This window comes from Elgaria multicarinata, chromosome 4 (assembly GCF_023053635.1).
Source record: "Elgaria multicarinata webbii isolate HBS135686 ecotype San Diego chromosome 4, rElgMul1.1.pri, whole genome shotgun sequence".
NCBI classification, from domain to species: Eukaryota; Metazoa; Chordata; class Lepidosauria; order Squamata; family Anguidae; genus Elgaria; species Elgaria multicarinata.
In genome coordinates this window covers 47,895,512-47,923,285 of record NC_086174.1, presented here as the reverse complement: position 1 = coordinate 47,923,285, position 27,774 = coordinate 47,895,512, and the positions used below count along the sequence as shown (strand labels likewise).

Genomic DNA, 27,774 nt, shown 5'->3' with positions numbered 1-27,774 from the left:
CCTCAAATTGAACATGATGTGAATTATGTGAAAGTAATTAATGCACCCAGTTTTTTTAAATGTAAATAAAGGGGAATAGGGGAAATGGACGAGGACTGGACAGGGATGGTTAATCTTTTGCCGCCGCCCCACACCCCTGATAAAAATCCTCCCCCACCCCCCGCAGATGCCAATTCAAGCCTTTTCACTGGGATGTATGTGTGGGGAAGGATTCAACCTCTCCTCCCAACATGCCACAGTCTCAGTTGTGCTCAGACTCCATCACAACTGCTGTTTACACTGGAAGATTTAGATCAGTTTTGCCCAACCTGGTGCTGGACTACAATTCCCAGACCCCCCCCCCCTTCAGCCATGCTGGCTGGTAATACTGGGACTTGTAGTCTAACACCTCTTGGGGTGGGCAGGTTGGGGAAGGATGATTTAGATAGATAACTGTATATTAACACAATTCGCATTACATCTTGTTAGGCTCCTTAAAACATTCAAATGGAAGCAAATTTCAGCTTGCCTATCCAATAATACTGAGATTCAAGAATCAGATGGTAGGATATAATAAAGAGCTCACCCAACTGGCCGTTTCTCCCTTCCCATCCCCAGAGAAGTGTTTTTTTTTAAAAAAAAAAAAATCAAGATGAAGCATCCATTAATATTTGAATAATGTTATACGCACCTCTTAAAAAAAAAAAAAGGAGATGTCTCACTTGCTGCACAAGTAGATGGCCAAGGCTAAAAGCTTATTCACTTGCCAGTCTGGCATTCCACTTTCTGATGTATAAATCATGGTATTTATTTCTGGTGTACCCCGAGTTGCAAAGAGAGAGAGAGAGAGAGCGCCAGAGTGGTGGTGTAGTGGTTAGAGTGTTGGACTGGGAGTCAAGAGATCCGGGTTCTAGTCCCCACTCAGCCATGGAAACCCACTGGGTGACCTTGGGCCAGTCACAGACTCTGAGCTCAAGCTACCTCACAGAGTTGTTGTTGTGAAGATAAAATATAGAGGAGGAGGAGGATTCTGTATGCCACCTTCAGTTCTTTGGAGGAAAAAAGGTGGGATATAAATGCAGTAAATAAATAATAAAGCTAGGTTTACACTACTACTGATTGACCTGCTGCGACTGCTCAAAAAAATACTATGTTTGTCTTCCCCATATGCTCCTCAGAACTCAACAGTAACCTCTGCAGACTGCTCTGCCTGTCCCCCATGTAATTTGTCCCTCCTTCGCCTAAAGGGAAGCTTTTTGTCTCTCAAGTAGGCTTTCCCCCTTAGACTGTGTTACGACCGACTCACAGGACGGCTGCAGGAACTGGATGGCTTCTTCTTGGAGTCTCCCAGCCAAGTGGAGGTTGGGCCAAGCTCTCCTTGCTATGGAGCGACTGATGCAGAGAGGGAAAGAGCCCTCCGCTGGTTAGCACAGGAACGATTCCTCCCCTTCCAAAGGTTGAGTATTGAATCTGTGTGCATTTCTCTGTCTTCTACGCCAGGGGCAAGAAACGTGTGGCCTTCCAGATGTTCCTGCCTACAACTCCCATCACTCCTAGGTAACATAGTCAATCGTGAGCGATGATGGGAGCTGTAGGACAAAACATACAAGTTGCTCACCCCTGTTCTATGCAATGGTCTGTGCTGTTTACCATCTTTTCACTGAATTGCCAAGTTGCGAATATTCTCCATGCTTAGGTTTCTGCCTTGTGAAGTAGGATCTGAGTTCAGCTCCTGCTGCAATGAAGTTCTGAATGTCCATAGTTGTTGTTTGGGTGGGAATGCTTACATATAACAAAGAGGGGGCTAGAAGAAAGGAAACCTTGAGGCCACTGAATGTCACCTAGGGTGTAATCTACCTATTTTACAGGTCAGTCGCTTCCCAAGGAAACAATATGCACTGCTAATTTCTGTGTCCAAATCACATCCAACGCTTGAACAACATCTCTGCTTAATTTCATCCCATGTTGTATTGGACCCCAAAACTGGTTTCAGAAGCAGCATTGGGCCCTGGACCCCAAATGTTCCCTATAGTATGTTTGTAGGACATGCAGGCTACCAAAGAGGATAATAATGTCTCTGAGCATTCTTTCCTTTGGGAGTAACAGCAGCTTGTCATCAAACATCTGGGAATAAAGGGCAGGGATTATAGTTTAAAGGAAAGCATGGGAAAATACTCTCTGTATCATAGCACATCTCATGTATCATGTGGTTACTTGGGAGTAAGACCCCATTAACTACAGTAGACTGTGGAATAATTGTGCATAGGATCCAGATGGATCTCAAGAAATCCACTGCTTGGGCATCCACAAACGCAAGCGAAATCTTTTCCAAGTGGAAGGAATCCCGCAGATACATTTTAGTGCTAAATGTAGAACTAAGCACCACTAACACCCCGCCCCCCCATGTAAGCAACTTTCTTTGTCCCCATCATAAATGAAAGCGTGGATCACCTTTGTGAAGGTGGGGAATACAAGCTACATCCCACGAGCGTTTTATTGCATGCTTGTTACTGGGCACTCATGGAGTTTGCTCATGTCCCTCACATGATGTCCCCTGCCTCCTGTGCGCCTTTCGACCCTTCTGGCCTTCCTTGTGCAACAAAAAAAAACCCTCATTAAGTCTAATTTTTTAAAGACACATTAAGTCTAATTTTTTTGTGAGCCGCCCAGAGAGCTTTGGCTATTATTGGGTGGTATAAAAATGTAATAAATAAATAAATAAATAAAACTCGGAATCGCTCCTCTCTCCTGCTGTGTGCAGGAGAAGCAGCACCATTAGAGCAGTGGACTCAATGGGCTTCGTGCTCATTGTGTACTTCCTCTTCTTGAAAGAGGAAGTAACTTGAGGAAGGAAAACACTGGCAGAGAAGCAAGGTAGGTAACCCCCGGTGTGATGGAGCTTACTGTGAATTGAGTTAGGAACCTAGGTAGCAGCTCATACAGTGTCGGGCCATGGGTCCACCTTGCCCAGTATTGTCGGAGGGGCCATGGTTCTCCGGGGTTTCAGGCAGGATTCCTTCCCAGCCCTACCTAGAGATGCCAAGAATGAAACCTGCATGCAAAGCGTGTGCTCTACCATTGAGCCACAGTCCCTCCCTTATCTTCATTTTGTAAAAAAAAAAAGCCAATAGTTTAAATGTGAATATGGTGAGTGCATAGGCTGAACCAGTTTGTTGGGTTTTTTAGAAAATGTAGGAGAAATACTTATGGTTTAGAATTATGCTTTTGTTCCCTTCCTGTGGCTGATTGCCCTGAACTGCTTTCTATCACTATTTCTGGAACTCCCATTTTTGCCTGTCTCCTGCTAGGACTGTCTTTTATTTGGAGTACAAGCTGGCAAAGCTGCTTCTCTGCCCGCTGGATGAGAAGTACCCAGCCAGCCGCTATGCAATTCGTGGGTACAGTCGTCAGTCTGATAGCGCTGGTGTTTCCAGCATTCCCAGTCGTTCATCAACACGGCGGCAGTCCACTGGGATGCCAAGCCACGAGCTGCTACGACTTCCTAGCCAAACACGGAGCACCCCAGCCTGCCTAGGTGAGTCTCTCCCACAGCCGCTGTCTGCTATTCCTGCTCCCTTCAGGAAGGGATCTCTCCAGAGTATCCCAATCCCCTTTTTCTGCCTGGGAGTTACCTGTAAGTCTCTTTGCCTGCATGGGCACTAGCGTTGCTATTTCGCCATAAGGAAACCTGAAAAATACATCTGTCCTGTTGACCCCAACAGGACTGAGATATTCTTAGCACTGATTTTATTATGAATTGCACACATGAAAGATAGTTGGAGGTGGGTCTGGCTGTTGTCTGCCAACAACAGTGCAGATTTCTCCATTCCTGGTCTAATTGTGGTAGGCAGTTGCATTCTGTAGGAACAGGGTGCAGAATTGGTTAATACATCTGCACAGCCAGTCTCCGATGCTGATGCCTCATCAGTGGGCAGGTCAACAGGTTTCCCTGCATCCTGTGTACAGCAACACTGCCCCCTTGCTGTTCTGTAAAATCTGTATACTAGTGCAGACGGGCCCAAGGATTGTCTCAATTTATCTAGCAACCTCTTTATTTTCTATTTCATGAGATGGTGGCGGTGGGAGAAGATAGAGATTTCTCCCTTGCAACCAATTGTGTAATGGGAACATAGGGGGATGCAAGACCTCTGGCAAGTGAATGAGGTGATAAAGAGGCTTTCAAGTTCTATTGTTTGTGCCGGGTTAGCTCAAATCCAAAAGGTAATCAGAAACAGAGGAAAATAATCAAGAAGAGGCTGGATTTTCCTTTCTTTTCCTTTGATGGGGTTCTTACTTTCACACTAGCAGTTTAAATGGTAACCCTTTCTTGAATGATCATTTGCATTTCTAATTAAAAGCTAAAGTTTGCATTTCAACTGGCTGAAGATCTTTTGTTAAAGATTTTACCATGTGAAACGGACATGGCAAAGTAATTGATTATTTAATACTGAAACCAACTGACATTGTTGGCCAGATCCAGTTTATAAGCCGTCTCTGGACACTAGCGTCAGTTGATTTCAGCATTAAAAAATCCTAGCGGAATTATATAAATATATGCTATATTTCAGTGATGTACTGTCATCATTAATTAAAGAAGTGATTCTGCCTTGACCACTTAAAAAAACCGAATTAGGAAAAAACCACAGGCGCGCCCTTGGGAGGTGTAGGAGGCTGTCCTACTGTCTCATGACCTCATTGCGCTCTTTTCTATTCCATACTCACTAGGGGAAAACAGGCCTTGCCACAGAGCAGCACATCGTTACAAGATTTTTCTAACTTTCAATCTATGCTTTCCTGCAGGCCGTTTTGCAAGCTTGTCTGGCCAAATTTCCATCGAAGCCTCCTTGGAGTTCCCAGGTGTCTTGAGCTTGGGCCAGTCTCCAGTGACAGATCATCCGAGAAGCAGCCTTCAGCTCCAGAGGCTTTTGTCTGACTCCAGCACAGAAAGGACAAATGGTGAGAAAAAGCTGCAGCTAGTTTGAAGGGACTTGGAGGCATTTATTCAAGCAGAAATTATTATTATTATTATTATTATTATTTATTTATTTATTTATTTATTTATATAGCACCATCAATGTACATGGTGCTGTACAGATTACACAGTAAATAGCAAGACCCTGCCGCATAGGCTTACAATCTAATAAAGTTGTAGTAAACAATAAGGAGGGAAAGAGAATGCAAACAGGCACAGGGAAGTGAAATATCATATTAAGGCCCAATCCATATTGCTATGCGCTCTCTGCTTTCCTGATCAGTGAGAGGTTCCAGGGACAGTACCAACCAGACTTGATTTCCTTTGGAAGGAGGAACCGTCGGAGATTCAAGGTTTCTGTAATATCTAGGGATATTTACGAACATACAAGCAGAGCTTTTTCCAACCTGCTGCCCCCTAGATATTTTGGATTTCACCTCTCATCAGCTCCAGCCGGCATAGCTGAGGGTAAGGAATTTTGGGAGTTGCAGTCCAGAACATCTGGAGAGCACCAGGTTGGGGAGGGAGGGCCTAGGGAGGGAGACATAGCTTAACATTCCTGCAAACAACAAAATCAGCTATATTACAGCAAGTCTCTGGAGACGCACCCCTAAAGATATCTTTAGCCTTCTGTTGTTGTTTTTTAAAAAAATATTTTTATTTGCAACAAAACAGCAACAGACAAATAAAAAAGCAAAAAAGGGGGGAATTCACATCATGAAACATATCAGTATACAGTAATCATTTACATCTCCCTTGATCTAAGGAAAAAATGGGGATGACGACATTATCTATGTTAATAAAAGCGGTCGAAATTTTTCAATAATTATCCAAACGACTTTGACAGTCAAAGGTAGCAAAAGGTGTAGGATTTTCAGTCCATTGAGTGATAGGTGGCAGGAGTTTTTCCTTCCAAGCTTGGAGTATTAAGCTCTTTGCTCTTTGTAAAAGCTCTCAGTATCCATTTTTGTCGTCCATCTCTTAATCCCCACATCGCAGGGATCCTTAGACTTTTAGAGTTCAAAGCTCATCCATTGTCTCTTTCTCAGTCTGTCTTGAACTGCAGCCACCCTTTTGTTCCTCTACACAGACACACCGACAGACCTGGATTGTGTCATTCTTGGGAGGAGGGGAGTGGTAGTTATGCCTTTGCCAGAATGGCCCTTGTCTTCCAGAGGTGTTTCCAGCTATTTACTAATCATTGTGGACAGTTCACCTGTAATTTCTCTAAGAAAAGTTGTGCCTGGCATGCTTGACCTCTTTCCATTAAGGAACTTTAAGCAGACCTTCTGGGCCATGTACCCTTCCCTCTCCAATCCCCACATTCTCACAACACAATGCTACTTTTGTAGCAGCAGTGGCACCATGAGGGCAGGTCTTTGGGGCAGATGTCCAGGGCCCCACTCAGCAGAATGTTCAGGAGGGCCCCAAAATGAAACAGGGCTGGCCTACCACATTTTGCAGTAAGTGAAATAATGTACATCATCATCTAAGGAAGATCCCCTTCTAAGGCTGTTAAGTCCAGAATCTAAAATTGCCCCCACTGTATAGCAGCAGTAAGACGGCACAAGGGATGTATGGATTGAGTCTAGGGTGTTTACCAATATGAGTACTGAAGAACATGAAACAATTTGGCAAAGTGTTGCAAGGTGGAATGTTCCTAATTATTGGCCTTTCCTTCTCTGAAATGCCATCAATGTTTCATTTAAACTTCTTATCTCTTTGTACGTTTAATATCTGCTGTACTGCACTCCCAGAGGTGGCTTCCAAGCTTAAAACAACAGCAACAACAAAACCCTCTTCTGTCTAGATGAAGCTGATGAAATCTATCTTCAGCCACTGTCAAACTTGCTGGCAGGAGGAGCAATCCCCAAGCACAGCTCTCTTAAATACATTTTTGCTCAGATGCATTCATAGCTTGGGTCGGAGCTAGCTGGGAACGGGTGCTGTTGCCTAGGCTGCTGAAAGGAAGTGTGGAGAAAGTAGATAGACATTTTCCTCCCTCTCTCATAATTCTAGAGTCCAATGGGGTCATCCCATGAAGCCGATTAGTGGGAGAGTCAGAACAGATAAAAGGAAATACTTCTTCACGCAGCACATAGTCAAACCATGGAATTGGCTACCACAAGATGTAGTGATGGCCACCAGTTTGGATGGCCTTAAAAGAGGGTTGGATAAATTCCTGGAGAAGGCTATCAATGGCTATTAGTCTTGCTAGCCATGTGCTACCTCCAGTAGCAGGGGTAGTAAGCCTATGTACACCAGTTACTGGGGAGCATGAGTGGGAGGGTGCAGTTGCACTCATGTCCTGCTTGTGGGAGCAGAATGCCTGACTAGATGGACCCTTGGTCTGATCCAGCAGAGCTCCTCTTATGTTCTTAGATAGAAGGAAGTTCTTCTTCACAGAGCGCATAGTCAAACTATGGCATTCGCTACCACAAGATGTAGTGATGGGTGCCATTTTGGATGGCTTTAAAAGGGGATGGGACACATTCACGGAGGATAATGCTATCAGTGGCTACTAGTCCTAGAGGTTGTATGCTACCTCCAGTATCAGAGGCAGTATATGCCTGTGCATACCAGTTGCTTGGGAACATGGGCAGGAGGGCGCTGTTACACTTATGTACTGCTTGCGTGTTTCCTGAGGCTCAGTTATTTGGTCTTAGTCCTGATTGGTGTCCTCCTTACAGGAAGGCTCATGAGTGGCTGTACCAGTCCTGGTGAGCCGGAGGTATCTCCTGTCCATCTGAGCAGAGCTGCTGCTCCTACTTCCTCACCCGATCCAGAGTTCACTGAGCGTTGCATGGCTGGGTAGGTCTGGCTGCTGGGAGTGCCATGATAAGGATATATCAAATTACCTTGAACCTTGGGGTGGCTGCTTAAAACTTAACCCATGGTGATGTGGTCACACAGAGATCATCTTCAGTTTGCTTAGATTTCCATGTGGTTGTAGGAATATAGCAATGGTCAGTTTGCTGTGTGGCCAAATGTTACAGTCTACTGCTTTTCTACATATGGCATGGCTAGTGGTCATCAGACACCCACCCCCTCCAAGTTTCTCTCACCGTCTGCATAAAATGGTATTTTACTCTCATGTGATGTTCTCATGCCAAACACAATGGACCTTGAAAAAAATGGTATCTGTTGTTCATTGTATATGATGCAGGTCACGTTGAATGGTGAATATACATGTCAGTTTTCCATGTTTGGAAGCCATCTTATGCCACATTGTTCCAAGACTGGAAGGGAAAATAGAAACGTTGTGGTCTGCAAAAAGGCAATTACCTCTTTTTGACATGCTGTTATATCTCATCCTTTCAGGAGTTACAGGAAGCCATTCTCAGGACCCAGGAAGGTTTTGCAGTTTGACCTGAATGAGACAAGCTCCACTAAGGAAGAGCTGCAGGACTCACCTTTTTCTCCTGGCTTTGGAAATGCTGCTCTGCAACAGCTGAAAGAAGACATCCTGGGGACTGTGAGTAATGTGGGCATCCGGCTGAGCAGTTTGGGTTGCAGATGAACAGCTTGTGATCTTTCCTTGCTTCTTCCTGGTTATAAGGATCCCACCAGTGGAGGCTGGTAGCTCCGACGACAGTGGGGCAGTGAATCCTCTCTGGGTTTCAGTCAGAACGAGTTGCTTGTATACGCTTTCTCTCACTGCGTTCTAGAGGTGCCCCTGGACCACCAAGAAATTCTTCAGAGTTATGGTTATTCTGTTCTAACACTGCTTTGGATTTGGTCCCAGTAAATCTTGCAAGATCTGAACAAGCAGAGACTGGGGAATAAGTTTGCACAAAACCTCTTGATCTACATTTTAGCCCCATTTCCCCCCTCATGGTAATGGGCTTGCGTCCTGCACTGGTAAGCTCTACCCTCCCCCTCCCCCACCCCCATTCTTGGGCCCTATCCAGTGTTTCCATGATGGAGACTTCCAAAGGTGGTGCCAGAAGAGGTTTTTTTTAAGCCGTTTTTAAGCTTTCCTTTCCTCTTTTACGAGTTAGCTATGGAGTGGGCCCTCAGCTGTGTACCTGTTGGAAGATGATATTCCCGTCTTGTACCTACAGATGTACTAGCTCTCTTCCCTTCCCTCTTCCTTGTGTTGCAGAGAGCTGGGATGGATAACTTCCGGGAGTTCCTCCATGGCACGCTGGGGATCTACCTCCTAGACTTCTGGATTGACTGTGAAGATTTCATGGCACACACCAGGCACTTGGAGGCCAGAGCTACACCCCAGGAGACCCAGCTGTTCTTTTGCAGTGCTCTCCGGTAAAACTGCCAGTGAACTTCTCAAACTAGGGATGGAGAGGAATGTCAAAACTGATATCATGTTGGTGATTGGATCTCCTGACCTTTGTAAAAAAAACACCAACCCAAACAGCAACACTTTACAGCTGCTGCATGGAGAACTCCAATGTCTGTCTGAGATTTGGCACTGTTGGGGAAGTGTGTAATTCCCCCCGCCCTGGTATTTCTTTTTCCAGTTCCGAATTGCCTCTGAAGCTGCTCTGGAGCAGGGGGAAATAGGTACCCTATATGGTGTCTGTCTCCCCTTCTCTCAGTGGGGCTTATAGCCATTTTTAGGTGGTACTTTAGAACACAGAATTCAAACTGGTAGAGGGTTACCCCTCCCCCTTACAGGGATACTTCTTAAATCAGATTCTTTCACAACAACTTAAAAAGAAAGAAAGAAAGAAAGAAAGAAAGAAAGAAAAAGAAAGAGCCTTCACTATGCATATCCCATTTCTCAGACATTGACCTGGTTCGCATGTAACAACCACCCATCAGTTTAAAAACTGATGAGTTGTGTCGGAGCAGGGGGAGAGCCCGCCTATTCCACTTTTACTCAGCAATCCATGGTCGGCTCTACAAGCCACGATTGGCTCCTGCTGAGTGTGATGTCTGAATCCAGAGCACTGTTTAAGGGCTTAACAACCCAGTGGATTTTTGTTTACATTCAAACCAGGTCACTAAGCAATGGTAGAAAGTGTGTTAAATTATTGCATGGCAAACTGCAAATTGCCTTATGCCGGAGCTGTGTAAGAACATAAGAAGAGCCCTAATGCTGGATCAGACCAAGAGTCCATCTAGTCCAGCACTGTGTTCACACAGTGGCCAACCAGCCATCAGCCAGGGAACAACAAAGCAGGACATGGTGCAACAGCACCCTCCCACCCATGTTCCCCAGCAACTGGTGCACACAGGCTTACTACCTTGAATACTGGAAATAGCACACAACCATCAGGGCTAGTAGCAATTGATAGCCTTTGCCTCCAGGAATTTATCCAACCCCCTTTTAAAGCCATCCAAATTGGTGGCCATCACTACATCTTGTGGTAGTGAGTTCCATAATTTAACTATGCACTGTGAGAAGATGTACTTCCTTTTATTTGTCCTGAATCTCTCACCAATCAGTTTCATGGGATGACTCCGGGTTCTAGTATTTTGAGAGAGGGAGAAAAACGTCTTCCTATCCACATTTTCCAAGAAAAGTTAAATTCTGCAACCTGTATAAATTATATAAAATAAACCTGTTTGCATAATTCCATCTGCTTCTAGTACGAGGGTCAAAGAGGTATGCATAGCACTGAAGACCCCAAATTGTGACCACTGGAAATTGTTCTTAGCTCCACTTTCAAGACCTCACCGGGCATTGCTTACATTTTTTCATACCTTTCTCAACTGTCTTAAGAACTAGACACTTGAGTTTGAGATAAACGCTCAGGTTCTCAGGATGGGGAATTGCCAGCCCCAGTTTCTGCATTGGAGTTGGTGTCACAGGTTGGTATTGATGGGCATCTTCCAAGGGCCACACCCCAGCAGTGGGCCCATTGCTGACTCCCAGAGCACCTGGCCTTGCTCCTCCTCCTTGCTGTTGCTTCCTGTTCACTGGCCAAGCGTACAAGCAAGGACAAGAGCAGGGAGAAGGAACAGTGGACTCCAATCACTGTGCCCTTTCTTTCTAAGCAGTGGTGGACCCCAAGGTAGAGCGCAACCAATTGGGCACTGTTGCCATTCTCACAGAATGAGGACATTTTGCTCAAGCCCCCTCCCCCTATCTAGAGGCAACACTCTTTCGCACCTGTGTGATGCACTGCTCTGCCTTATGCAGCTTGATTCAAGGCACCCAGGCTGAGCTTTTTATGACAAACCAAACCAGGAGACGTTCCTATACAGAGACTATCTGGTGTCATGATGTGTTAGCAGCAAACTTGGCTCGGGATTTATTCCCTCCTGCCCCTGCCCAGTTGAGGGTTCAGACGTTGCTGATTGAGCTCAAACCTTCTAGCTTTCCCCCGGGTTGGTGATGCGACTTTTCTTTTGTCGGCAGGAGCATTCAAGCCAAGTACCAGCTGACAATTCCACCTGCCGCTCAAGTGAGTAATGCTGCTGGGGTCCAGATGACCCCGGCTTTATGCCGTTCACAGCTTCAGCACACAGAATCCTTGTTTTCCCGGCCAGGGTGGTGGTGGGGAGCACAGATCAATCTGCCAAATGCGTAAGCCAGCCCAGAGACTCTTCTCTGCTTCTTCCCACCTCCTTTGACCAGAAATGCTTTGCTCAATTAATTGCAGTCTCAGTCCAGTGGTGCTTTTTATTTATTTATCTATTTATTTTATTTATTTATTACATTTATATCCCATCTTTTTTCCTCCAAGGAACCCAAGGCAGCGTACATAATCCTCCTCTCCATTTTATCCTCACAACATCAACCCTGTGGGGTAAGTTGGACTGAGAGTCTGTGACTGGCCCAAAGTCACCCAGTGGGTTTCCATGGCCGAGTGGGGACTAGAACCCAGATGTCCCAACTCCCAGTCCAACACCTTAGCCAATACACCACACTGGCTCTGCATTGGAGCAACCAATCTTCCATTGCACCTTCTTAAGCTCTGACCTATGTTCAGCTTCTTTTGATTGTGTCCCACCTTTGCACTGGGACTAGATACCGAAATGTTTGTTTTTCCCTCTGCTTCGCCTTGCAATAGAGCAGCCTTCCCGAAACTTTTGCCCTTTGGATGTTTTGGACTACAACTCCCAGCATTCCTGGCCACTGGCCATACTGGCTAGGGGTGATGGGGTGGTGATGTTTGAAGTCCCAAACGTCCAGAGAACACCAAGTTGGAGAAGGCTGTGATGAATTGGTGACTACTAAATGTGGACAGGGTGAATAAGTCTAAGGATAAAACCAATGGAATATACAATGCATAAAAGAAGGATGTGGAGAAAGAAAGGATATTTGGGAAATTTGTAGAGGAAAATAATTTAGGACAGGATTAAAATGAGCTCAAGACTTTTCATTATTAATAAATATTTATTAATGCAATATTACTAATTTTACCTTGGCTGCCTCAAGCAGAAATAACATATAAACAACATCTGAATTTACATTCAACATGTTTTTATTCAAGAGGTAAAATAAATTTATCATATCCGTTCAGAAAACAAAGGAGATAAACCAGAAATTAAAATTGGAGCGTAAAGGGCTCTCACTTCCATCGGCTTTGTACAGCAGTGGTAAAATCTACATTGACAAGAATGCTCATTCGCATTACGAATGCCTCTCCTTTGCTTTCTCTTCCTTATGAACAACGATCAAACATCAATCGAAAACAGTGTGGACTGCTGATTTGAGCCTCATCAAGAAGTGTGGAAAAGGACTTGTTTATATGTCCATTTCTCTTGTGATCTATGTCAAGCACGGGTGCTGAGCCTCTTTTAGGCCGGGAGCTGAAATCCAGTGGAGGGTGGTCCCAAAGGCAAAAGGGGGCAGGACCAAAATACCAGCATATTTTAGCTTAAAGCTCTTACTGCCAGTAACTAAGCCTTAGGAGAGGCATTTCAAGCTTTTAGTACCGGGAGTGGGTGGGTGGGGAATCATTGGGAGGGGCAGTGGCAATCACAACCATCATGATACATGTAAAGCAGGTTTGATGCAAAGTCTGTGCAATAGCATGACTGCCTTGCTGCACCCTCTGCTGGCAGGAGGAGCTTGGTGCAGGCGCAGAGGAGACCGCTTTTGCTGCTGTGAGCAGGAAGCAGTATGATGCCCTGAGGCGCCTGCGCTGCTACTGGGTCCCCCGATTCCTCATTCACCACCAGAGGACCCGGCAGCTCAGGTTGGTGCTATGTGAGCCCGCCCCACCGTGGCCAATCACTCTCTTTGGACTTTTGCTGCAGGTGTGCTGAGCGTTTCCTAATTTACGTGGTGAGCTGCCACTACGCGTGCACGTGGAACCTTTTAAAGGGACCTGCATGTGGCAACCATAACGTCTAAGTTGGCCGTTATTGCTGGGGTCGCATGGATACCTTTCTTGGTGTCTGCCAGGCTCCATGTAAATTGTGGGACATCGTGTAAATTGTATTATTGTATAGTGTGTAAATTGGCCCTTATTGAAAACAATAGAATTGTATTGTATTTCTTGCTCAAGCTGAAAAGGAGTTAACGTCCTGCCTTCTCCTTCTCCCTCCCTCTCTCTCTCTCTGTTTCCTTCTCTTTCAATTGGAAAATTGAAATACTGGACTGTGTGTGTGTGTGTGTGTGTTGCAGTGATCTCACCTATTTTAACTCTTATAGGCTTGAAACCTGTTCAAGATTCCAGATGGAGGAAGAGCTCTTCCTGCACGCTGGCTTCCTGTCTTCTCATAACATGGCAGCTTCACTTCCTGTTACAGGTGGCCAAAGGGACACGATGAGCTATATAAAAAGAAACAAAGACTGGAGAATGGTGTGCGTACCAATGGTTAAAAACACAGAATGTTTGTTTTGTTTTATTTCTGACCTCTGCTGTTATCCTTCCGTAATCATAAACAAAGCCTAAGAGGCACTGATGGACTCCCCGCCCCTCCCTGCTCCCAAGATGCTTGATCAGTTCATGGTCCTAACTTCCCAGGACCCATGATCTAAGCTTGTTTATTTGATGATTAGGAGGATTTATATCCCACCTTTCTACTACATGTGTATTACTAAAGGTGGCTCACAATAATTAAAATCAACAGTAAAACACAACAACCATAAAACATAACCAAGACAGGCATGGCAGATAAATCACAGTCTTCAATATAATCAATTCAACCTTGAAATTAAATGCCCACCAAAACATTTTTTTAAAAGTCTTCACAAGCTGGTAATCAAAGAGGAGGGAGCCTTAACTTTACAGTATGGGGCAAGCTGTTCCACCATAGTGATGTAGTGTACTGATAAAGATCTACCGCCTGTCCAGGGCCGGCATCAAGGGTAAGCAAGGTCAGGAATCTGCCGAGGGTCCACGCTCCCTCAGGGCCCTACTGGCAAGAACCCAAGGCAACCTGCTTGTTCACCTGCCTCTTGCTCTGACCCAGTCGACGGTGGTGGTGAGAAGGATGGGCAGGAGATGCCATGGCCTACTTGCTCCCTGGCTCTCTGCCTGTCAATCATGCCAGTGATAGCAATGAAAAGGGTTGAGAAGCAATAGCAGCTGCTGAAAATGGCAATGAGAGGGTCGGCTCGCTGAGGCTGTCCTGTCCAAGGGCCTTCAGAAACTTGAAGCTGACACTGCTTGTCTCACCCAACCATGCTCCTACCATGGATGGAACAGAGAGAAGGACTTCCCCACCTGGTCTTAACGGGTGGGCAGGCTGGAAAGGTGGGAGTTTTAGTCCCACACAACTGGAGGGTGTCATGCGGGGAAAGGGTGATTTAGGGTAACTCTGCTGTACATGCCATGAGATGAGTCTGAAAATGGCTTTGGAGTATTTGGATACTGTTCTGATCCTAACTCCACCGTATGTAGCAGCAAGGGCATGAACAATTATGTAACTATTCACCACTCCTGAGATATCTGTCCATCTTGGCTTCAGCAATTTAGGAAGGATGGAATAAGTGAGATTAGTTCAACTGAGCAGTTGGACCTCCCAGAAGATCCCTTTGAAACATTGACGACCACCCGATTTCTCCAGATACTGATGTGTGATCTGGGGGATGGTGACAGCTTCCTTCACTACTTGACTCGGTGAGTTGGGACCTTCTCAGGTGCCTGAGAGTTTACTGTGCCACATCTGGGGTGGTTGTGCTTTGCCTCTTAGAATCATAGAATCATAGAATAGCAGAGTTGGAAGGGACCTACAAGGCCATTGAGTCCAACCCCCTCTTCTCTGTGACGCAGAGGAGAATATCCATGTGCAGGGATCTTTGTTAAAACCAGGGGAGACCAAGGCAGCCTTGATCAGATCTTCTGCCTGCCTGAATCCCGTGTTTTATTGGCAGCATTTTTCCAGTCCACCATTCAGCTGAAGTAAGCTCCTTTCCTGGTTGCCCTCCAGGTTTGAGGATCCACAGGAGATCCATAACTTGTGGTTGTGGAGGAAGCTAAAGCTCTATGAAATGGCCTGGGAGCACCAGGCAAGCCCATCGGAAGTCCACCAGATTGCCTTGGAGATTTTTCACACGTTTCTGGCATCTTATGCAACATGTAGCACAGGTGAGCAGGGGGGAAATCCGACTCCTTCACCCAAGCCCAGCATGGCAGAAGAACCACCAACCTGGAGCAGGTACAACACACAGCATGATGCTGGGCGCCTTAGGAAACCTAGAACCTTTTGTTTCTAACAGCAATACATGTTCTCGTGCTACCTTCAGGGTTAGGGTGGGAACAAGTGGATAGACCAAACTAAGCATGCAGTTTCTGACTTGGATTAGAATTCTGAAACTTTGAGCATCCTGTTGTCTGAGGCCTTAGCTAGACCTAAGGTTTATCCTGGGATCGTCCCAGGGTCATCCCTGTTCATTTAAATGACACACAGGATATCCCGGGAGCAGGCAGGGACGACCCTGGGATAAACCTTAAGCCTAGCTAAGGCCTGGGTAACAGAAGTTATTGTTTCAGGAAGCTTTCCTTGAGTGACTTGCTGTGGTTTTACCAGAACTTGGGGTTTAACAGAACTCAGTTTCTTTTAAAAAATAGTATTTTTTTAATACAGTGTTTTTATTCTTGTTTTGTTCACTGTTCTGAAATCTTTGGATGTGGAGCAGCATATAAATATAAATAAATAAATGAATGAATAATAAATAAGATCCAAAATGCTATCAATACCTTAATGGACAGAGAAAGTAAGAGAAATAGATCATCTTTCTAGAACAGGGGTATTGAACCCCTTTCAGCCTGAGGTTTGAATTCAATTTCAGAGAAGCTTTTGCAGGCTGCGTTCCAGTGATGGGCGGGGCTGAAGGCAAAAGGGGTGGAGCCAGAATAACAAAAAATGCCCGCCTATTTTAGCTTAAAGCTGCTTACTGCCAGTAACTCAGCCTTAGGGGAGGCATTTCAACCTTTTGAAATGGGAGGAAAATCTGCACTGCGCAACTTACTGCCTTCCGGTTACGGAACACATTTGTTCTGGAGGCAGACAGTAGTTCTTAAGGGAGTTGAAAGAGCCTTTTTCGCTCACTGTGTGTGCACTTATTTATTCTTTCCAATAGTACCCCTGATCAAACAGGCTGCGTAGGTTTTGGAAACATTATAAAAGCTTACTTGACTAGAAACAATAGTGGAACAGAAAGAAAAAATGCCGGTGTGTTCACACTACAGGCAATGATGGTCCTATCATATGACTTTAACTCAGGAGTTAGGGGGAAACCAAATTGTCTATTTATAGCCTTGGAGTTACTGTGGTGTTTATTTATTTATTTATTTATTTATTACATTTTTATACCGCCCAATAGCCGAAGCTCTCTGGGCAGTTCACAAAAATTAAAACCACAATAAAACAACCAACAGGTTAAAAGCACAATTACAAAATACACTATGAAAAGCATAACCAGGATAAAACCACACAGCAAAATTGATATAAGATTAAAATACAGAGTTAGAACAGTAAAATTTAAATTTAAGTTAAAATTAAGTGTTAAAATACTGAGAGAATAAAAAGGTCTTCAGCTGGCGACGAAAGCAGTACAGTGTAGGCGCCAGGCAGACCTCTCTGGGGAGCTCATTCCACAACCGGGATGCCACAGCGGAGAAAGCCCTCCTCCTAGTAGCCACCTGCCTCACTTCCTTTGGCAGGGGCTCACGGAGAAGGGCCCCTGTAGATGATCTTAAGGTCCAAGCAGGTACATATGGGAGGAGGCGTTCCTTCAAATAACCTGGCCCCAAACCGTTTAGGGCTTTAAATGTCAATACCAGCACTTTGAATTGGGCCCGGACCTGGACTGGCAGCCAATGAAGCTGGAAAAGGACTGGCATAATGTGATCTCGCTGGCCAGTCCCTGTTAGTAAACGGGCTGCCCTGTTTTGTACCAGCTGAAGCTTCCGGAATGTTTTCAAAGGCAGCCCCACGTATAACGCATTGCAGTAATCCAAGCGAGAGGTTATCAGAGCATGGATAACTTTAGCTAGGCTATCTGTTTTGTGGGGGATGGTATGTAGGGTGTGAGGAAAAGTTCCTCACAGACATACATGGGTGGTTCTGTTAGTTCCTTCTATGTCAAATTCTCCTGTGGATTCATGGACTGGCTCTTTTGGGACAGTGGCTGCCTAGATGTCATTATCTCAGGAGAGCTGTCATGGCCTGACAAATGTGCCCTTTGACACTGGAGCCCTAAGCCAACCATGTGCTCCGTTTCTCCTTTCCTTGCAGGGCTTAGCTCCAGTCTCCTAGAATACATCCATCGTCTTGAGAGGATGCTTTCCATTGGCAGTGGAGACTTGAAGCCTTCTACTTTTGAACCCGTGATTCGTTATGTGCTGGCTGTTCTGGGTAGGGCATGGCTCCACTACCTTCACCATGAGGTCACAACATTCCTTGAGTGAGTCCTACAATGTCCTCCTCTAGGTTGCCAAAAAGAAAAAGAATTCCAATGTACTTTCAGCTGGAAGGAGCTTCCAAGGTCATGCCATCCAACACCGTGCATCAACCTTCCCCAACCTGTGCCCTCCAGATGTGTTGGACTCCAGGTGTGTTGGACTCTGCCTTCCATCATGCTGTGCTGGCTGGAATTGATGGGAGTTGCAGTCCAACACCTCTGGAGGCATCAGGTTGAGGAAGGCTGCTTTACGCTGATGAGGCATGACCCACTGGCCCCATTCAGAAGACACCTTAAACCGTGGCTTTAACTGTGCTGGTTAAGCCAGAAAGCCAGGCTGTGTTTAGAAGACACCTTAAACCACAGCTTTAACCATGGTGAATAAAGCAAAAAGCCTTATTACTGTGGTTAAAGCCGTGGTTTAAGGGTGTCTTCTGACCTTCGGCACCTCCTGAAAACATCTTTATTCCAAGAAGCCTTTCTTCAACATGCAGCCTTGGATTTCTGTTTTTGCTTCTTTTAAATTTTGTTTTAACTGTTTTATTCTGTTTTTATTTTCATTTTACCTTGTACACCGCTCTGAAATTTTTCAATGGGGAGCGGTATATAAATATTATAAATAAATAAATAAATAAATAGACAAACCACGATGGTTAAAGCCATGGTTTAAGGTGTCTTCTGAACAGGCCCACTGTGTCCTGCATCCCAAACATTGACTGGCGATAGTGGAAGGTGGTGCTGCTGCTGTCCAAGGGGACAGATCTAGTTGTTGCGGTTTTAGTTTTATCAGCAAAGAGGGTTTGAAGAGTGGATAAAGATAACAAAGGGCTTGAGACACTATCAATGCCTTTTCTGAAGAGCCAACATCCCTTGCAAATGATATTTAAACTCTATGATTGTAGGAAAAATATATATTCTCATCCACTTTTTTTCTTGCAGACATTGTGTATCAGCCTCTCACTTGGATGCTCAAAGTATTGGGAGCAAAGGCCACAGAGTAAAGCAGGAGAGGTAGGCAAAAGTGTTGTGGAGACCAAGGATTGACTTAGGTGGTGAATGACATTACTGGAGTTTCTAAGCCCTCATTGATATAGAGGAAAAGTTGAAAATATGTGTACGTAACGTGCAGGTGTAGCTTGGCCTCCAGTGATACGCAAGTAGGGCTTATGTTCCCTGCCCAGCGCCTGTCTCCCTAGCCAGAGGGCTTTCCTCAGTGCTTTCATCCTTTGCCTTATGTTTGCCAAGATATTCCATGAAGCGCAAAGGACGGCAGTCAGTATACATTTTGCAAATCAATACATCATTATTTGGTGCTTTGCAGAATTCATTCTTAATACAGAATGTGGATTTCTTTTGTACATTTATTTATGTTCTTACACCTACAGATTCCCCAATAAAAAGAGTTCTTTGGGCAGTGTACATAAAATACAAAACAATAGACATCACTAGAACAGTGTTTTCCTAAAGTTCCCTGAATAATATTTATATTTATTTATTTATTATTTACGTGTTACACTTATATACCGCCCCCATAGCTAGAGCTCTCTGGGTGGTTTACAGAAATTCTAAAATTGAGATAAAAACGAGTATACAAAATTTAAAATTCTAAAACGCAGAACGTACATAAAGCATTAAAAACCGTTAAAAATAAACATGTGGGTGATTAAGATGTGCTGCTATATGCTTGGGCAAAGAGGAAAGTCTTAACCTGGCACCAGAAAGATAGCAGTGTTGGTGCCAGGCGAGCCTCGTCAGGGAGATCGTTCCATAGTCTGGGGGCCACCACCGAAAAGGCCCAGTAGAAATAATAAATTTTTCTACTGAACTCTTAGCTAGAGGGGAGCTTTCTATCTAAATCATGGGAGGCCATGATTCTTGGGTCCTGTTTCAGGGATGTAGTTTTCCTCATTTGTGTCACCCACGTTTTACAGGATTAAGAAGCAAAAGCAGAATTTCTGGTTTTATGGTCTGGAAGTCAGAGGAAGGCACAGGAAAAGGGGCAGAAAGAAGGCGGCTCCCATGTCTCACCGTAAAGGCAGTGCCGATCAAGGGTCTCAAGACGCCCCCACCCCTCCAAATGTACCAGACTTGCTCAGCAATCCCATTGTGTTCAATGTATATAGAAAAGCAGCCCAGAAAATGCGAGATGTGGAACTGCAAAGGGTTCTGGGACTGCTACAGGAAGTGGAGGCTTGCCAGGAAGCCACAGAGAGCAAAAAGCGTCTGGGCTGTGTGATGAAACTTCTAGATATGTGGGGGAAGCTAGGGACTGTGGGATTAAGTGTCTGTCTTCCCAAAGAGCTGAAGATGAGGTTGGAGGAAGAGGTGGCCCAGGGAGAAATAAGTGACTTCAGCTGGAACGAAATCCGACTTGCCTTGCGCTCCTTCGTGGCGCCTGCTTTTGAGCGGTTTTGGGACGAGGTGGGCGAGGGGCTGAAGAAACATGGGGTGCAGCCCTCCCAAATCCCAGAGGAGTCCTGGAGCAAGCTGGAACCATTCCTACACACGATAGCTGCCAAAGTGGCTCTGCGGCGTTTAAGGAGCCGGAAAGCCCGAGTTGGTTCTGCGGCCACCGCTCAGCCTACCCAGGAAGACAAGGCCTCTTTCCTGCAGTCCTTAAGGAAAGCTGCAGAGGGCTGGCCCACCATTGAGATGCTCCATTTCCTTAAACACCTCCAGGTGCACGGCCCACCTGTGCTGGAGAGCGGCCTGCATTTTCTCTTGGAGGTGCAGAAATTCAAGAACGCCCACCACCCCTGGCCTGACATGGCCCTGCTGAAGACAAAGGTCCTAGTGATACGGGACTGTTTCCTCGCCTCTCCCATTGAGCCACAGCTACAGGTACGATTCAGACACCTTTCCTTGATATGGGACAGACCTTCGAATGGCAGGGGCAGGATCTGAGGTCCACTGGATTCTTCCATGACCCTGGGTACGTTTCTAAAGGAGCAAATCGGGTGGGCCGGGGGTTTATAGCTCTATCTACTGTGTAATTGCCTATTTGTGGGCTTCTGGGAGGTATGTGGCTGGCTACCATTGGAAAAAGGATGCTCTATTACGTCATGGTTGGCAAGACGCAGACTGTGGGCTGCATGCCTCCCTCAGACTTGTCATTTTTGCAGCGGGGGAGGGCTGCTTGTGCCGTTGCTGCATTTGCCACAGCGGCAGCAAAGCCCCCAGTGATTTTCCTTGCAGGCAAGGCATGCAGAGAGTGTATGGTGTTTGCAAGAAAAATGGCTGCTTTTTTGCCACTGCGGCAAATTTCGAAGTGAGGCTGGAGCATTGTCTCCATTGGGTTCCAGGGGAGGAATGCCCCCCCCCCCGTCGCCGCCGCACGCTCAGACATTGCTCATCTCTGGATTACATGAAGCGTTGGTCTGATCCAGTGGGCCTTGTTGGACAGGGAGTCGAGAGATTTGGGTGCTAGTCCCCAGTCAGCCATGGAGGGCCCTGTCACAGACCCTCAGCCCAAATTACCTCACAAGGTTGTTAGGATAAAATGAAGAGGGGGAGGATTATGTCTACTGCCTTGGGTTCCTTGGAGGAAAAAAGGTGAGATATAAATGCATTAAATAAATAAATAAAGTTCTTATGAATACTATGAATAATATACCGAGTCTTAAAATTTGCACAGCTTTGCTGAGGGTGTTTCCACCTCTGGATGAGGCTTTTTATTGTGTCATTCATGGAATTTTACAGGGGGTCCAAATGGCACCGTCAGTGTCTTATAACTCTCCTGCGTTTTCCCACGGCCTCTTTGGCCTTTTTTTCTCATGGTGGAAAATCCTTTCAGCCCTCTGTCTGGAACCATTGCCATCCTTTCCTCTGATACCTGAGATTTCACTAGGCCTTGTCTATATTTTCAAGCTTAACTTTACAGCCATAAGGGTAGAAATTTGCTGTTAAAGAGAGAAAGCTGTGACCACCACTATCATATTTTGTACAATGCCACCACAGAAGTGTAGACTATGGACACACCTGCACACATGTGCTGAAGCACAATATTCTGTTACCACTGTGAAATAGTGCTGTCCTGTATCCTGTTTTAACGAAGAGCATGTAGTTATGTATACTCTTGTAGAAGCAGCAAACAGCTCTGATTTTATAACGACTGCCCCGAATGTTTAAATAAGCACCAAAGGGCCAGGAGGAGGGAGTCAGACCTATAGCAATAGAGATTTTCAGGGGAAGTGGAAAGTAGTCGCTGGCATTTCCTTCAGAATAACAGTTCCAAAATAAAAAAAATGCCGTCCCCCACCTCCTGTAACAGAATTTTTTTAAAGCTTATTATTATTTATTTATATAGCACCATCAATGTACATGGTGCTGTACAGAGTAAAACAGTAAATAGCGAGACCCTGCCACATAGGCTTACATTTCTCACATAGTTTCTGACTCATTTTATCTAGGGAATGCCCTTCCTCAGCACAGCTGCTGTCTCTCCGTGCTCGGGCAGAGAAACCAGATTCTGCCCAAACGGTGGCCAAAGTAGCATGAAAATCATGCGAGTGAGAGCGCACGCTTGACCTCCAATGAATGTCTCCCCTTTATTGCGCTGTCGGACGAGGGCGGGGTGGGGTGGCGAGGCCATGTTTCCCACGGGTCCTCTTGACATCCCGGATGCTGACTCTGTCTGGTTTGCCCTCCAGGTGGCTGTGGATGCTCAGCGGCTGGGCAGAGTTATCCGGGCAGCTGAGCAGGCCCTCCAGAAGGAGATTCCAGCGCCCCCTCCAAACCTGTTTGACGAGCTGAGAGATTCGGTCTTCAGCATTCTGCTGCCGTACTGGGCTGGCTTCCAGAAACACTGGCTCAAGCGGTCCCCTGCGAGCGCACAAAAAGCCCCAGGTGGGTCTACTGTCGCTAGAAGAACTGAGGAAAGGAAACGGCAAATGTCCACTCGGGAGAGGAGGTGTGCGTGTGCATCTTGACGTCTGAGTTCCCTGTGGCAGAACAGCAATGTTTGCATATCTGCTTATGGCATGGGTAAGCTATGGCTTACCCATTAGGCAAAAGAAACTCTCTGGACCTCTGCTATACTCCACAGCTCCAATCCAGCCTGCCTGGGGTTCCCAAATGACCATGCCCCCTCCCAATCATTGGGCAATTTTCCCCCATTCCAAAAAGGTTGGCATGCCTCTGCTAAGGCTTAGGTACGGCAGTGAGAGCTTGAAGCGAAAATACGCAGGCCTCTGACATTTTAGCTCCATCCGTTCCTCCCCCCCCCCCCCCCAAGTTTCCCTGATATGGAATTTGGCTCTTGGCTTGGAAGAGATTCAACTACCCGGCTTTAACCCGAGATGCTGCCCCTTTAAATGCTGGCAGCCACCATGCAGAGCATGCGCTCTGCCACTGAGGTACAAAACCTCCGATAAGAGAGAAGCAATTGCTTGGGTAAACGAAAGAAACCCTCCCTCTCCGCAGTGTTGAGAAATCAGCTGCTCCTACAGAAGAGACGGGTCAAGCTCGAAGGGCCCCGCGCTCCCCCGCAGCCTCTCCGCCTGCCCAGGAGAGTGCAGGGAAGCAGGTGTCAGGATGCTTTGACGTACACCTTCTCCATCAGCGAAGGCCTGACGCTACAGGTCAGTATGTGGTGCTGCGCTCTTTACCTTGACGTAGGATTCAGTCGTTTGGGATCTGTAGTGAGAGTATGACACCGGGCTGGGGAAGCTGTGGCCCTCAGGTGAGCTCTGACTCCTGCATGGGCAGGGATGATGGGAGTTGCAGTCCACCATAGAACAATACTGGCAAGAGCCTTGCATTTTCCCTAGTAAGTGACTTGGGGTGTGTGTGTGTTCCCAGGGACAGTCCCCAAGCTGCTTGTTGTCGAAGGAACCATCTTCTCCTCCGCAGCCACTCAGTGTATGACAAGAAGAAACTGTCACCGAGATTGGTGTAGCCAATTGTTATGAGAACAGCTCCGGGGAACTGCACAAACAAACTAACCCGATCTGTTGCTGGTGCAGAAAAGGGCAACTAAAATGATCAAGAGGCTGAAGCATCTCCCCTGTGAAGATTACAACAGCTGGGATTGTTTAGCTTGGAAAAAATGATAGAGGTGTACATAATTATGCATAGTGTGGAGAATGTGGATAGGGAGACATTTTTCTCCCTCTCTCAAAATACTAGAACCCAATGGGCTCATCCCATGAATCTGCTTGGTGGGATTCACAACAGATAGAAGGAAAGACTTCTTCACACAGCGCATAGTTAAATTATGGAATTGGCTACCACAAGATGTAGTGACGGCCACCCATTCCGATGGCTTTAAAAGGGGGTTAGCCTTCTCCTCCAGGAATTTATCTATCAATGGCTACTAGTCGTGATAGCCATGTGCTACCTCCAGCACCAGAGGCAGTAAGCTGATGTACACCAGTTGCTGAGGAACATGGGTGGGAGGGTGCTGTTGCACCTGTGTCCTGCTTGTTGTTCCTGGTCAGCAGTTGGTTGGCCACGGTGTGATCAGAGTGCTGGAATAGATAGATCCTTGGTCTAATCCAGCAGGGCTCTTCTCATGGTGCTGAGGGTTATGCTGCCACCAACTTGGGTTTTTCTTTTAGATGCTGTTGGCTCCAGTGATCTGTTGCAAATGCGCAGTCTCTGGCTTATTCCAAACATGTTCATGGGGCAAATACACATGCAAATATTATTATTATTATTATTATTATTATTATTATTATTATTATTTATTTATATAGCACCATCAATGTACATGGTGCTGTACAGAGTAAAACAGTAAATAGCAAGGCCCTGCCGCATAGGCTTACATTCTAATAAAATCATAGTAAAGCAATAAGGAGGGGAAGAGAATGCAAACAGGCACAGGGTAGGGTAAGCAGGCACAGGGTAGGGTAAAACTAACAGTATAAAGTCTGCACAACATCAAGTTTTAAAAGCTTTAGGAAAAAGAAAAGTTTTTAGTTGAGCTTTAAAAGCTGCGATTGAACTTGTAGTTCTCAAATGTTCTGGAAGAGCGTTCCAGGCATAAGGGGCAGCAGAAGAAAATGGACGGAGCCGAGCAAGGGAAGTAGAGGCCCTTGGGCAGGCGAGAAACATGGCATCAGAGGAGCGAAGAGCACGAGCGGGGCAATAGTGTGAGATGAGAGAGGAGAGATAGGAAGGAGCTAGACCGTGAAAAGCTTTGAAGGTTAACAGGAGAAGTTTATATTGGATTCTGAAGTGAATTGGAAGCCAATGAAGAGATTTCAGAAGCGGAGTAACATGGTCAGAGCGGCGAGCCAAGAATATTACCAATATATTACCAACAGTATTTCCTTCCATGCAGCAAAGGTGTATGTATAATAGCCAGAAATGGAAACAGTTTGGTAGAGCAAAATAATAATAAGAGCAAGAAATAATAATAATCTTTCTTAGAAATAACATAGGATCCCAGGGTATAAATGAAAAATGTCACTAACGCTATCCATGTCTGATCCAGTGCATGGGATAAATCTATTTAAATAAGACAGCAGTTATGCGAAACACTTACTTGAAGAAGTCCTGAAATCTATAGAATCTTTAGGAAAGTTTGGGATGCTGCTGTAATGACAGCAGAGAGATGTGCCCTATCACAGAAGGTGCTGGGATCATGTGGCACCGCTTTTTGGAGTGGGTGGGTGGGAATTGAAGTTGAAACGGTGCCTGGCTGCGACAATGGACTGGATGAGGGCTAATAAACTGAGACTCAATCCAGACAAGACTGAGATGCTGTTAGTAGGTGATTCCGCTGACAGGATGGGGGGTGTTCTACCAGTTCTGGATGGGATTGCACTCACCCTGAAGGAGCAGGTTCGTAGCTCGGGGGTTCTTTTAGACCCATCATTGTCACTTGAGGCTCAGGTGACCTCAGTGGCACGGAGTGCCTTCTACAAACTCCGGTTGGTGGCCCAGCTACGCCCCTATCTAGACAGGGATAACCTGGCTTCAGTTGTCCATTCTCTGGTAACCTCCGAGTTAGATTACTGCAATGCACTCTACGTAGAGCTGCCTTTAAAGACGGTTCAGAAGCTGCAGCTCGTGCAAAATGCAGCGGCTAGATTGATTTCGGGAACCAGAAGGTTTGACCATATAACACCTGCTCTGGTCTGCTTGCACTGGCTGCCTGTATGTTTCCGAGCCCAATTCAAGGTGCTGGTTTTGACCTATAAAGCCTTACACAGCTTGGGACCACAATACCTGACGTGAATATACCTGGTCACTACATTCAACATCTAAGGTTGTCCTCCGGGTGCCTACTCCAAGAGAGGCTCGGAATGTGGCAACAAGGGATAGGGCCTTTTCGGTGGTGGCCCCCAGACTATGGAATGATCTCCCTGATGAGGCTCGCCTGGCACCAACGCTGCTATCTTTCCGGCGCCAGGTTAAGACTTTCCTCTTTGCCCAGGCATATGGCGGCACATCTTAATTACCCACATGTTTAGTTTTTAATCGGTTTTTTTAATGTTCTGTGTTTTAGAGTTTTTAATTTTGTATACTTGTTTTTACCTCAATTTTAGAATTTCTGTAAACCGCCCAGAGAGCCCTGGCTATGGGAGCGGTAAATAGTTGGGTAAGGCTGTCATACACAGTATTAATAATGTCTAGTGGGTGTTTGTAGTTCTGCAGAGAATACCGTGTCCTGTAAATAATTCAGGAACGCAGTGACAAGGTATAGCCAAAATATCCTGGACTTCCTTGTTGTAGCGAGAATTATTACGATGGGGGTAATGGCGTGGAAGGCAAAAGGAAGAGGGGCTGACCAAGGGCAAGATGGATGGATGATATTTTGGAGGTGACAGACTTGAACTTGGGGGAGCTAGGGGTGGCAACGGCCGACGGAAAGCTCTGGCGTGGGCTGGTCCATGAAGTCATGAAGAGTCGGAAATGACTGAACGAATAAACAACAACAAAATGGCTTCTCAGTTTTGCCTGTGTATTGCATGCAAGGCTCACACTGTTCCACTGCAGTTCTTTCACAGGCCGTGAAGCACACTACAGCATGAACGTCTGCTCGAAAATGATACTAACGCAGAAACCTCTTTTCTTCTTAGGACACTAGCAAAGAAGGCACGAGCTCCATCAAAAACAGCTCTTCTGTGTTTGGAAAAAGGAAGAAGTCAACTGGATTTCAGTTTCCCTCACTTCCCAATGTACCAGTGCAGACCTGAACCAGATGAAAGGAGTTGCCAATATGCAGATCCAAAGACTTTGCAGTAACACCAGGCAGCAGCCAGAAGCGACCTTTGAAGTGTTTTACAATCGTGCTTTGGGAAAGCAGCCGTGCTGCCTAGATTTAACAGAGGGGCCCACAGGAGCAAGCTCAGAGCCAGGAAGCGATCCAGTGGAGAAAATGCACACACTCACTCTCTCTGCTGTTGGTCAGGCTGGAAGAACAAAGAACTTAACACCCAGCTGAGAATGCCCCTAACCCTTTGGTAGCCAAAGCGTCATCAGGGACATCTCCGGGCCCCCGATCTAAATGCAAGTTTGCTGTGTAAGTGCCCAGGATTAATATTAGTCCCTGCCAAACAGAATTGGGACGCCTTCTTCTGACACAGGGGTAGCTCTAGGGAGCAGAGGATCTCAAAAGAGCAGCTTGCTCTTCCTCCAGGGAAGGGTCACTGGCCTCTGCTAAGGCTTTCCAGCTCCTGCCCTAACCTATTAAAGTCACTTGGCGGCAGCAGCCGGCCCCTTAGTCCTGGCAAAAGCCAAACAGCTGGAAGCTGCCATCAAATCGCACAAGGTTAGTTCTGCTAATGAGGTCTGTGAGTGGCAGAGCAGCTGCTGTCAACATGGCATTTTCATCCTCAGCTTTTACAGCCTACAGCTGGGGAGACCCACATTTGCTATAACTGCCCCCTTTCCCACACAGCTCCATAGATTGTTTGGCCTGCATCTTTTGGGGGAATCATAATGGGGACCCCCTTCTCCTACCCAACGAGCACCATCTTGGAAGGGCTTCTGCCTTGAAAGGCGGCCAAGAAATATTTTAAATAAATAAATAAAAATTATCAGGTGTGTGTGGGGGAGTTAGAGGACACTTAAAACATGTGGGATGTGGCCTTAGAAGTGCTAT

At 46.0% G+C, this 27,774-nt stretch overlaps 1 protein-coding gene across 1 annotated transcript; it reads left to right on the top strand.

Moving 5' to 3' along the window:
* Nucleotides 1-84: 84 nt before the first annotated feature.
* On the top strand, nt 85-27,719 carry LOC134398158 (uncharacterized). The gene is made up of 18 exons (XM_063125404.1): nt 85-194; nt 1,480-1,536; nt 3,288-3,514; nt 4,780-4,935; nt 7,642-7,762; nt 8,273-8,426; nt 9,057-9,217; nt 11,280-11,325; nt 12,932-13,065; nt 13,622-13,676; nt 14,786-14,937; nt 15,248-15,405; nt 17,558-17,726; nt 18,663-18,734; nt 19,655-20,564; nt 22,373-22,568; nt 23,145-23,302; nt 26,750-27,719. Exons 1-18 carry the CDS (start codon nt 85-87, stop codon nt 26,864-26,866), a joined length of 3,153 nt encoding a protein of 1,050 aa, XP_062981474.1. The 3' UTR covers nt 26,867-27,719.
* The last annotated feature ends 55 nt before the right edge of the window (nt 27,720-27,774 follow it).